The sequence below is a fragment of the Balaenoptera acutorostrata genome, chromosome 2 (assembly GCF_949987535.1).
Source record: "Balaenoptera acutorostrata chromosome 2, mBalAcu1.1, whole genome shotgun sequence".
NCBI lineage: Eukaryota > Metazoa > Chordata > Mammalia > Artiodactyla > Balaenopteridae > Balaenoptera > Balaenoptera acutorostrata.
This window is the reverse complement of record NC_080065.1, coordinates 93269936-93282413: the sequence shown is the minus strand read 5'-3', so window position 1 is coordinate 93282413 and position 12478 is coordinate 93269936. Positions and strand designations below refer to the sequence as shown.

Here is a 12478-nt window from a genome sequence, read left to right as displayed (position 1 = left end):
AGAACTACTTCTCTCACACTGTTATCAGTCTTCACTAAACAAAATTAAATAAATTTTGTTTCAGCTTTCAGCTTTCCATAAATTATACCCCAGTTACCTGAAGTAAAGTGAGGAATGTTCTAGTGATTCATTTATATTTCATAAGAAAGAAAGCTGACATTTTGATCCCCTCCTACATATCTTTGCCCTATACCGACTATCCTCTGTATTCTTTTGTTCCTCAGAATATAGAATTCAGATGCCTTTTGATCTGATCCAGGGAAAATTTCAAAGTATAAATGCTGACTTTGTTCCCCACCTTGGAAATTTGCAAACAAAGGAGGAAAATATGAGACCCAATAGAGAAGACGGTGCTTATGAGGAAGAGATAACATTTTCCTTCCCTTTTAAAAATTGCTTTTAGGGAATACTCACTTGCTTGAAAGGTATATGGATGTCAGTTTTTCAACTGTGGCTGAGGTTTAGAAGAACATGAGCTGCATTTCCCAGCTTCTGGTTTACATGGTATGTTAGGTTTAACTATAGGTCAAATTTGCCAGTTAGAAATACTCTAAGATTTTCCCATGGAATTTATTATTTATAATCTTTTTCTGATTATTGTAGAAAATTTGGAAAATATGGTTTAGTTATGTTTTCGTTTAGTATTGCATTATAAACACAGCATATTAAATAAATGCAAATGTTTAAAAGTTTTTTGGTGTTTTTGGGGGGGTTTTTTTGCTTTTTTTAAAGTTTTTATTTCAAAAAATAAAGCCAAGGTTAATTTCACATAAATATCTGGGGAGGGCAGGGCAGAGGGATGGGTGGGGGCTTGGCCCCTACCTCCTCTTCTCTTTCACACTGTATTGTAAAAGCAAAGGGGATGGCTTGCCGAACCAGCAGAAGAGCCATAACTGCTTCATGGTCATGTGATCAGGGAGAACTTCATTGTCAAAAAGGAGCTGCACATGCTGGGGATTTAGCATCAAGCGGTGACATAGCACCCTCCGGAGATGGCGAACTTCAGCTCTAACAGAACGTTGGACATATTTGTTCTGCAGGACGCTTTTATTCTTGTCTTTGCCAGAACTCAGCCGCTCCAGGCATAGGCTCAGCTGCTCATCATAGCGATAGTAGTGGGCTTTTGAGTGGTCGAAGCTGCTGAAGGGGAGGCCAAGGTTACTCAGGGCTGGCTCTTCCCCGCTGGGCTGGGAACATTTTTAGATTTGAAAATGGATCCAAACAGAAATAAAATTTTAAATAGAATGAATAAGCATGCTCTAGTCATATTTCACTGGAATTGTTGGATATAAGTTGATCAGTCTAAGAAGTTATCTGCACAAATCAGGCTTGAAAATACTTGTGTAAAATCATTTGTCTAAATAAATTTGTCTAAATATTGTTTTAAAATATTAAATTGGGCTTTTTTTCTTCCAGTTTTACTGAGATGTAATTGACATACAGCACTGTATAAGTTTCAGGTGTACAGCATAATGATTTGACTTACATATATCATGAAATGATTATCACAATAAGTTAGGTGAACATCTGTCATCTCATATAAATACAAAATTAAAGAAAAAGAAAAAGAAATTTTTCCTTATGATGTTAAATCTTAGGACTTACTCTCTTATATAATACAGCAGTGTTAATTATATTTATCATGTTGTACATTACATCCCTAGTACTTATTTATCTTTTTTTAATGAAGTATAGCTGATTTAGAATATTATAGATGTACGACATAGTGACTCAATGTTTTTATAGATTATACTCCATTTAAAGTTATGTGGACAGACTCTCTAGGTCTGTCCACATCATTGCAAATGGAAGAATTTTGTTCTTTTTATGGCTAATATTCTATTGTGTCTATATACAACAAACATTCTTTATCTGTTCATATGTTGATGGACACTTGGGTTGCTTCCATATCTTGGCTATTGTAACTAATGCTTCTATGAACACTAGGGTGCATGTATCTTTTCTTTTTTTAATATAAATTTATTTATTTTATTTATTTATTTTTAGCTGCATTGGGTCTTCGTTGCTGTGCGCGGGCTTTCTCTAGTTGTGGTGAGTGGGGGCTACTCTTCGTTGCAGTGTGCAGGCTTCTTACTGAAGTGGCTTCTCTTGTTGCGGAGCATGGGCTCTAGGTGCATGGGCTTCAGTAGTTGTGGCACGTGGGCTTGGTAGTTGTGGCTCGCGGGCTCTGGAGCACAGGCTCAGTAGTTGTGGTGCACAGACTTAGTTGCTCCACGGCATGTGGGATCTTCCCGGACCAGGGCTTGAACCCGTGTCCCCTGCATTGGCAGGAGGATCTTAACCACTGCGCCACCAGGGAAGCCCTATCTTTTCAAATTAGTGTTTTCATTTTTTTTTTTCGGATATATACCCAGGAGTGGAATTGCTGGATCATAGCGTAGTTCTATTTTTAGTTTTTTGAGGAACCTGCATACTTGTTTTCAGTAGTGGCTGCACCAATTTACATTCCACCAAGAGTGTACAAGCCTTCCCTTTTCACCAAAACCTCCCCAACATTTGTTATTTGTACACTTTTTGATAACAGCCATTCTGAGAGTTGTGAGGTGACATCTTACTGTGGTTTTGATTTTCATTTCTCTAGTAGTTAGCAATGTTGAGCATCTTTCTGAATCCTTTGAAAAAATGTCTAGTGAGGTCTTCTGCCCATTTTATAAATCAGGTTGTTTGTTTTGTTTTTGTTTTTGTTTTTTTGATATTGACTTGTATGAGTTGTATATATATTTTGGATATTAACCCTTTACTGGTCTTATCATTTGCAAATACTTTCTCCCATTCAGCAGATTGTCCTTTGCTTTGTTAATGGTTTCCTTTACTGTGCAAAAGCTTTAAGTTTAATTAGGTCCCATTTGTTTATTTTTGTTTTTGTTTCCTTTGCCTGAGGAGACAGATCCAAAAAATTAGTGCTAAAATTTATGTCAAGGGGTGTTCTCTCTATGTTCCCTCCTAAGAGTTTTATGGTTTTAGGTCTTATATTTAGATTGTTAATTCATTTTAGTTTATTTTTGTATGTGGTGTGAAGAAATGTTCACATTTTATTCTTTTACATGTAGCTGTCTGGTTTTCCCAGCACCACTTATTGAAGAGACTATCATTTCTCCATTGTATATTCTTGCCCCCTTTGTCATAGATTTATTGACCATAGGTGCATGGACTTATTTCTGGGCTTTTTATTCTGTTCTATTGATTTATATATCTGTTTTTGTGCTAGTACCAAGCTGTTTTGATTACTGTATCTTTGTAGTATAATCTGAAATCAAGGAGTGTGATACCTCCAGTTTTGTTCTTTTTTCTCAGGATTACTTTGGTAATTTGGGTCTTTTTTGTTCCATACAAATTTTAGGATTATTTGTTCTGGTTTTGTGAAAAATTGTCATGGGTGGTTTGATAGGGATTGAATTAAATCTGTAGATTGCTTTGGATAGTATGTATATTTTAACAGTATTAATTCTTCCAATCCAAGAACATGGGATATCTTTCCATTTCTTTGTATCATCTTCAATTTTCTTCATCAATGTTTTATAGTTTTCAGAGTGTAAGTTTTTCACCTCTTTGGTTAAGTTTACTCCTAGGTATTTTAGTATTTTTGATGTGATTTTAAATGTGATTTTTTTCTTGCATTCTCTTTCTGATAATTCATTGTTAGTGTATAGAGAAGCAACAGATTCCTGTATGTTTATATTGTATCCTGTAACTTCACTAAATTCATTTATTAGTCCTAGTAGTTTTGGGGTGGAGACTTTAGGGTTTCCTGTATATAATATCATGTCATCTGTGAATAGTTATAGTCGTACTACTTCCTTTCAAATTTGGATGCCCTGTATTCCTTTGTCTTGTCTGATTGTTGTGGCTAATTCTTCCAATACTATGTTAAATAGAAGTGGCAAGAGTGGGTATCCTTGTCTTGTTCCTGATTTTAGAGAAAAGGCTTTCAGCTTTTCACCATTGAGTATTATGTTAGCTGTGGGTTTGTCATAAATGGCCTTTATTATGTTGAGATATGTTCCCTCTATACCAACTTTGATGACAGTTTTTATCATGAGTGGATGTTGAATTTTGTCAAATACTTTTTCTGTGTCTATTGAGATGATCATATGATTTTTATCCATTCTTTTGTTAATGTGGTGTATCACATTGATTGGTTTGAGAATACTGAACCATTCTTGTGTCTCTGGAATCAACCCCACTTGATCATGGTATCTGATCCTTTTTATGTATTGTCAAATTCAGTTTGCTAATATTTTGTTGAGGAGTTTTCATTTGTTTTTGTCAAAGATATTGGCCTGTAATTTCTTTTTTTTGTAGTGTCTTTTTATGGTTTTGGTATCAGGGTAATGGTGGACTTGTAGAATGAACTTGTAGTGTTCCATTGCCTTTAGTTTTATTGAATCGTTTGAGAAAGATAGGTATTAGCTCTTCTTTATATGTTTGGTAGCATTCCCCTGTGAAGCCATCTAGATCTGGACTTTTATTTGCTCTGACTTTTTTAAAAAATTCAATTTCTCTACCGGTGATCAGTCTTTTCAGATTGTCTGTTTCTTCCTGATTCAGTCCTGGAAGACTGTGTGTTTCTAGAAATTTATTTATTTCTTCTGTGTTGTCCAATTTTTTGACATATAACTTTTCATAGTATTCTCTTATGATTATCTAATATTTATATCGCTTGTTATTTCTCCTCTTTCAATTCTTATTCTGTTTATTTGGGTCTTTTCCCTTTTCATCTTGATGAGTTTGGCTAAAGCCTTATCAATTTTGTTTTTCTTTTCAGATAAAACCTGCTCTTGGTTTAATTGATCTTTTCTATTTTGAGGGGATGGGTCTCCATTTTAATGATTTTCTCTCTGATCTTTATTATTTCCTTCCTTCTGCTGACTTTGGGATTTGTTTGTTCTTATTTTTCTAATTCCTTTAGATGGTAGGTTAGGTTGTTTATTTGAGAGTTTTCTTGTTTCTTGAGGTATACCTGTATCTCTATAAACTTCTCTCTTAGAACTGCTTTTGCTTCATCCCATAGATTTTGGAAAGTTGTGGGTTTATTTTCATTTGTCTCGAGGTATTTTCTGATTTCCTTTTTCATTTATTCATTGACCCATTTGTTTTTTAGTAGCATGCTTTTTAGTCTCCATATGTTTGTGCTTTTTTCATTTTTCTTTCTGTAATTAATATCAAATTTCATACTGTTGTGGTCAGAAAAATGCTTGATATAATTTTTAGCCTCTTAAATTTGTGGAGACTTGTTTTGTAGTCTTTCATGTTATTTATCCTGGAGAACATTACACGTGTACTTGGTAAGAATGTGTATTCTGCTGTTTGGGGATGGGATGTCCTGTAGATATCTACTAAGTCCAACCAATCTATTTTATTAATTAAGATCACTGTTGCCTTAATGATTCTATGTCTGGATGATCTGTCTGTTGATGTAAGTGGAGTATTAAAGTCCCCTACTATATTGTATTTTTGGCAATTTCTCCCTTCATGTCCAATATTTGCTTTATATACTTAGTTGCTCCTGTTGACAAGTATAAAATCCTCTTCTTGTACTGATCCTTTAATCATTATATAATGCCCTTCTTTGTCTTTTGTTATAGGTGTTGTTTTAAAGTCTATTTTGTCTGATATGAGCATTGCTACCCCCTCTTTCATGTCATTTCTCTTTGCCTATCTTTTTCCATCTCACTTTCAGTCTGTGTGTGTCTCTAGCTCCGAAGTGAGTCTCTTGTAGGCAGCATATAGATAGGTTTGTTTTTTTAATAAATTTATTTATTTTTGGCTGCATTGGGTCTTCATTGTTGCGTGCGGGCTTTCTCTTCATTGCAGTGTGCGGGCTTCTCATTATGGTGGCTTCTCTTTATTGCAGAACACAGGCTCTAGGTGCATGGGCTTCAGTAGTTGTGGCATGCAGGCTCAGTATTTGTGGCTCGCAGGCTCTAGAGCACAGGCTCAGTAGTTATGGTGGGCAGGCTTAGTTGCTCTGTGGTATGTGGGATCTTCCCCGACCAGGGCTCAAACCCATATCCCCTGCACTGGCAGGTGGATTCTTAACCACTGTACCACCAGGGAAGGCCTGATAGGTTTGTTTTTTATCTAGTCAGCCACCTTATGGCTTTTGATTGGAGCATTTAGTCCATTGATATTTAAAGTGATTATTGAAAGGTATGTACTTATTGCCATTTATTACTTGTTTTCAAGTTGTTTTGTAGTTCTTCTCTCTTCATTTCTTTTTCTTTTTTGTTTCTTCCCTTGTGGTTTGATGATTTTAATTAGTAGTAGGCTTTTGTTCTTTCCTAGTTTTGTGTATCTGTTGTAGGTTTTTGATTTGTGGTGACCATGGGGTTCCTGTATGTTGACTTATAACTATATCTACTTTAAATTCAAGCACATTCTAAAAGATCTACATTTTTTTACTCCCCTCCCCCACGTTTTGTATTTTTACTGTCATATTTTAGATCTTCATGTTTATCCCTTCATTGTTTATTGTAGTTACAGTTGCTCTTACAATTTTTGTCTTTTAATTTTCGTACTAGCTTATTTTAGTGGTTGATCCTAGCCCTTACTATTTATTTGCTTTTCCTGGTGGGATTTTCCCTTTCCTTTAGATTCTCACTTCTTGTTATAGCCTTTTATTTTCCACTTAGAGAAGACCCTTTACATTTCTTTTAGGGTAGGTTTAGTATTAATGACCTCTTTTAGTTTTTGCTTGTCTGAGAAGTTTTATATCATCCTTCAGTTCTAAATGATAATCCTGATGGGTAGAGTATCCTGGATCATATGTTCTTCCCTTTAGCACTTTGAATATATATATATACATATATATTTTTTTATACTATAAGTGGCAGATTTCTTTTCTTTTTTTTTTTTTAAGATACTCATTCCTTTATTTATTTATTTAATTTATTTTTTTCACTGCATTGGGTCTTTGTTGCTGCCTGCAGACTTTCTCTAGTTGCAGCGAGTGGGGGCTACTCTTCGTTGAGGTGCGTGGGCTTCTCATTGAGATGGCTTCTTGTTACAGAACGTAGGCTCTAGGCACATGGGCTTCAGTAGTTGTGGCACACAGCCTCAGTAGTTGTGGCACACGGGCTTAGTTGCTCTGTGGCATGTGGGATCTTCCCAGACCAGGGCTCGAACCCATGTCCCCTGCATTGGCAGGTGGATTCTTAACCACTGCGCCACCAGGGAAGTCCCACTTTGAATATATTTATCACGCCAGTCCCTTCAGTTCTCCAAAGTGTCTGCAGAAAAATCAGCTTTTATGGGGGATCCTTATAGCCTTATGGAGGGTCCCTTGTATATGACTCTTTGTTTTTCTCTTGCTGCCTTAGAATTCTCTTTTTATCTTTAACTTTTGCCATTTTAATTGTGACATATCTTGCTGTGGGTCTGTTTGTGTTCATCTTGTTTGGGAACCTCTGTGCTTCCTGTACCTGGATATATATATGTCATTCTTCAGATTTGGGAAGTTTTTAGCCATAATTCCATCAAATACATGTTTGATCACCTTTTCTTTCTCTTCTCCTTCTGGGACTTCTATAATGCAAATGTTGGTATGTTTGCTGTTATCTCAGAGATTGCTTAAATTGTTTTTATTTTTTAATTTGTTTTTCTTTGCTATTCTGATTGGGTGATTTTCATTATTCTCTTTTCCAGGTCACTTATGCCTTCTTCTGTATCACTTAGTCTGCTATTAATACCTTCTAGTGTGTTTTTTATTTTAGTTATTGTATTCTTTAGCTCTGACTGGTTCTTCTTTGTATTTTCTAGCTCCTTGTTAAAATTCTCGCTATGTTCATCTATCTTTTCTGTAATTTATTTAGCATTCTTATTACTAATGCTTTGAATTCCTTATCTGGTAAATTGTGTATTTCTGTTTCATTATCTATTTTTCAGGGGTTTTCTCTTGCTCTTTCATTTGAGACCATTTCCTCTGTCTCATTTTGCTTAACTTTCCCTGTCTCTATGAATTTAGTGAAACAGTTACCTATTGTGGTCTTGAAGGGATCTCTTTATGTGGGAGCATCCTTGTACCCTTCTTGTTCTCCAGTGCCTTTGGTGGGAGAGCTGGATTTGACTTGAAAACAGGTCACATCTTTCTTCAGGATTTGCTGGCATCTATCAGTTTGGTAGGAGGTGGGGCTGGAGATGGGCTAGGGCCAGAGCCAAGTGTGAAGCAGGGTTACCCCACTGTTCAGTGGCCATAACTGCCCTATTGGGTGTGGGGTCTGATCCCAACTTGTTGGAGCAGAAGCTCTGTGAGTCAGGTCCGAGCTGGCTCCATTCCTTTTAAGTGTATGTTCTCCCCTCTCCCAGCAGCAGCACCCTTGCCCCTGAGGGGAGCATTGTTGGAGCAAGAGGGGTCCATGCAGGCTCTTGGCTGGTTAAGAGGTGGGGGCTGTTATGGGCAGCTCCAGACAGAGGTCCAAACTGTCTCTAATGTTCCACCTGTGCAAGTGCCAGCAGTGGCTGCCCCCACCCTGCTCAGATACAGCCTCAGGCCTGAGTCTCCTTTGTTCCTCACAACCAATCACTTCCCCAAGCCTCCATTGCCCCTGCCCCATTGTGGATCTGCACTGAGGGACATGCAGCCCTGCATAGGTTCTCAGTGTGTATGGGGCAGGGACTGTGCTATCAGAGATCAAGATTACCCCTGATGAACTCCCTGTGTAAGCACCAGCAGTGGCTGTCCCCACCCCCCTCTGACACCTCCCCAGGTCCAAGTCACCTCTGCATCCCATGGCCAAGCTCTATCCACAGTTGTTGCAGCCCTCAGTCCAGTGTTGACCTGTAAGGTGAAGTAAGCAGGGCTGGACCGTTCGCTTGGCTCAATAACCCAGCTAAGCTTCCAGCTGCCAGGCTGGGGCTGTCACAGGAAACCTTGCAGCCACTGAAGCACTCTTCAATCTGCCCTCTCTGCCCTGCCTTGAGGGCAAGCCAGTGCAGAGTCCAGGCCTCACACAGCCCTCCTGTTAGTCCCAGCACCCCTCCAACATACCGAGGGGGCTCATCTTCCCTGAGTTGGACCCCAGAAATGTGATGCCCAATATTTGGCTCAAACCATTCACTCCCCAGGGTGGATCTCCTGCTGTGTTATTTCCCTTTTCTTCTGAGTCTCCTACTAGGGGCACAGGTCCTGACCTGATCACTTCTCTTACCTTCCTATTCCGTGTGGATCTTTCTTACAGCCTTGTTTGTACAGGAGTCTTTCTGCCAGTTTCCAGTTAGATTTCAGTGAGAATTGTTCTATTTTTGAGCTGAATTCCATGTCCTACTCTGCCATCTTCATCAATCTCCTGAAGTTGGTCCTGATGAAGTTCATTACTCATTTACTGAAAATTAACTTAGAGCCAAATTGTTCTTGCTCGTCCTGTCTCCTCCAATTCTTTTTGTCACAGGATTGAGGAAAACAATTAGCCCCCTATAGAGACATAAAGAAAGATAAGTTAGGCAACAATATATTAAATTCCATTTAGTGTTCTTCCCCAAGTTCCATTAGAATCCTCACTTGTCTTGCACCCTGATCCAGTGGTTGGTTGTAGGGTGCATTTCAATGTTCCCTCAAATGCTGGATTGTATTGTTTTCACTTCCTAGAACAGTACAGACAGTTCTTGTTCATGTCCACAGTGCTTTCCTGGAAATCATGCCATATAGGGATCTGTGGTAACACAGATCACTTTCCCTCATAAGATTAGCATAGTAACTGAGGGTCATATTCCTAAATAAGAGACACAAAAACTTTCCAGGTAATTTGCCATAAAAACAAAGTTTCAACAATGAGATATGTCTATAATATTTAAACAGTAAAAATCATACTCCACATCTTATAAAATGGGCATGGGGCTCCCATCTACATTGAGTGGGCAAATGTACCTATAGCACTTTAAAAAAAATCAAATTCAGCTATAATATATTTATCATAAATGAATCATCACAGAGTAGAAGGAAGAGTTTAGTGAATGATTTTAAGGATGATTATAAGAAAAAAGATGACAATGACAATGGTGAGGACCTCCCTTGGAAGTATATTTTCCCTTTAACCTGTCCCAGTGTCTCAACTTATTCAAAGCTGCCTTTGTGGCGGTTTGGAGACAGACCAACACATTGCTGCAAGGATCTTACATCATCTCTTTCCCTGATCTGTTGGCACTGCCAACATGATTTTCTCTTTCTGCTCTGCATAAGAAGATTTGGGTAGAGGAAAGCATCAGGAATGGATTTGAGAGATGTCTTGATAGTAGATTCAGCAGAACTTGGATAAAGACAGGACATGGTAGAGTAAAAATGCCTTCAAAATCTTTACTACTCCTTCCATTAAGAGACTGCTTCTCTCCTTGAATCTCAATAGTCTTAGTGCCTTGCTTGATCAATGTGGCAAAGGTGGCATTCTGAGACTCATGAGGCTAGGTCATAAAAAGTCTTGCAACTTCTTCCTGGGCCTCTTGGAACAATCCTTTTTGTTACTCAGTGACTGTGCTGTGATGAAACCCAAGAAACCCTGCAGGGAGATCCACATGGAGAGGAACAAAGGCCCCCAACCAATAACCCAGCTAAGCTTCCAGCTGCCAGCCAGCAGTATCTCACTCAACGTAATTGAACTATCTTGAGATACACCAGCTGACATCATGTGGAGCAGAGGAAAACTGACACTGCTGGGTCTTACCCAAATTGCAGATTTGGGAGCAATTAATAAAATAATAATAAATTATTGTTGTTTTATTAAATTTTTTACTGAAGTATAGTTGATTTACAGTATTGTGTTAGTTTCAGGTGTACAGAAAAGTGATTTAGTTATACATATATTTTTTTCCAATTCTTTTCCATTATAGGTTAGTTGAATATAATTCCCTGTGCTATACAGTAAATCCTTGTTGTTTATCTATTTTACATATAGGGGTGTGTATCTGTTAAACCCATACTCCTAATTTATCCCTCCCCCACTCTTTCCCCTTTGGTAACCATAAGTTATTTTCCACATCTGTGAGTCTGTTTCTGTTTTGTAAATAAGTTCATTTGTATTAATTTTTAGATTCCACATATAAGTGATATCGTATAATATTTGTCTTTCTCTGTCTGGCTTACTTCACTCAGTATGATAATCTCTAGGTCAATTCATGTTGCTGCAAATGGCAATATTTCATTCTTTTTTTTTGACCAAGTAATATTCCATTGTGTATATATACCACATCCTCTTTATCCACTCATCTGTTTTTTTTTGTTTTTTTTTTTTAATTTTTTAATTTATTATTTATTTATTATTTTTATTTTTGGCTGTGTTGGGTCTTTGTTTCTGTGCGAGGGCTTTCTCCAGTTGCGGCGAGTGGGGGCCACTCTTCATCGCGGTGCGCGGGCCTCTCACTATCGCGGCCTCTCTTGTTATGGAGCAGAGGCTCCAGACACTCAGGCTCAGTAGTTGTGGCTCACGGGCCCAGTTGCTCCGCGGCATGTGGGATCTTCCCAGACCAGGGCTCGAACCCGTGTCCCCTGCATTGGCAGGCAGATTCTCAACCACTGCGCCACCAGGGAAGCCCTATCCACTCATCTGTTGATGGACACTTAGGTTGTTTCCATGTCTTGGCTATTGTAAAGAGTGCTGCTATGAACATTGGGTGCATGTATTTTTTCGAATTGGAGTTTTTGTCTTTTCTGGATATATGCCCAGGAATGATACTGATGGATCATATGGTAACCCTATTTTTAGTTTTTTAAGGAGCTTCCATACTGTTCTCCATAGTGGCTATACCAATTTACATTCCCACCAACAGGGTTCCCTTTTCTCCACACCATCTCCAGCATTTATTATTTGTAAACTTTTTGATGATGTCCATTCTGACTGGTGTGAGATGATATCTCATTGTAGTTTTGTTTTGCATTTCCCTAATAATTAGCAATGTAGAGGGTCTATACCTGTGCTTCTCGGCCATCTGTATGTCTTCTTTGGAGATATGTCTATTGAGGTCTTCTGCCCATTTTTGATTGGGTGGGTTGTTTGGTTCTTTTAGTATTGAGTTGGTTTCAGGGGACTTCCAGATTTTGTACATCTAATCAGTGTACTGCAGAGGTCATTTCTTTTTAATATTTATTTATTTATTTATTTATTTTTGGCTGCATTGGGTCTTAGTTGCAGCACACGGGATCTTTCGTTGCAGTGCATGGGCTCTTCGTTGCGGTGCACAGGCTTCTCTCTAATAGTGGCGTGTGGGGTCCAGAGCGCATGGGCTCTGTAGTTGCGGCACTTGGGTACTCTAGTTGTGGTGCTTGGGCTCAGTAGTTGTGGCAAGTGGGCTTAATTGCCCCGCGGCACATGGGATCTTAGTTCCCTGACCAGGGATTGAACCCATGTCCCCTGCATTGGAAGGCAGATTCTTAACCACTGGACCACCAGGGAAGTCCCCCAGAGGTCATTTTTATGAGAATGTGTGATCCTAAAAATAAGTCTCAAGAGAATTCTTATATTTCAGAGAAATC

The 12478-nt window shown here is 38.4% G+C and overlaps 1 protein-coding gene across 1 annotated transcript; it reads right to left on the bottom strand.

Moving 5' to 3' along the window:
• Positions 1–730: 730 nt before the first annotated feature.
• LOC130707123 (polycomb group RING finger protein 1-like) lies at positions 731–9338 on the bottom strand. The gene is made up of 2 exons (XM_057540358.1): positions 9285–9338; positions 731–1187 (listed from the first exon to the last, which is right to left on the bottom strand). The coding sequence occupies exons 1-2, from the start codon at positions 9336–9338 to the stop codon at positions 819–821; spliced, it is 423 nt and encodes a 140-aa protein (XP_057396341.1). The 3' UTR covers positions 731–818.
• Positions 9339–12478: the final 3140 nt, after the last annotated feature.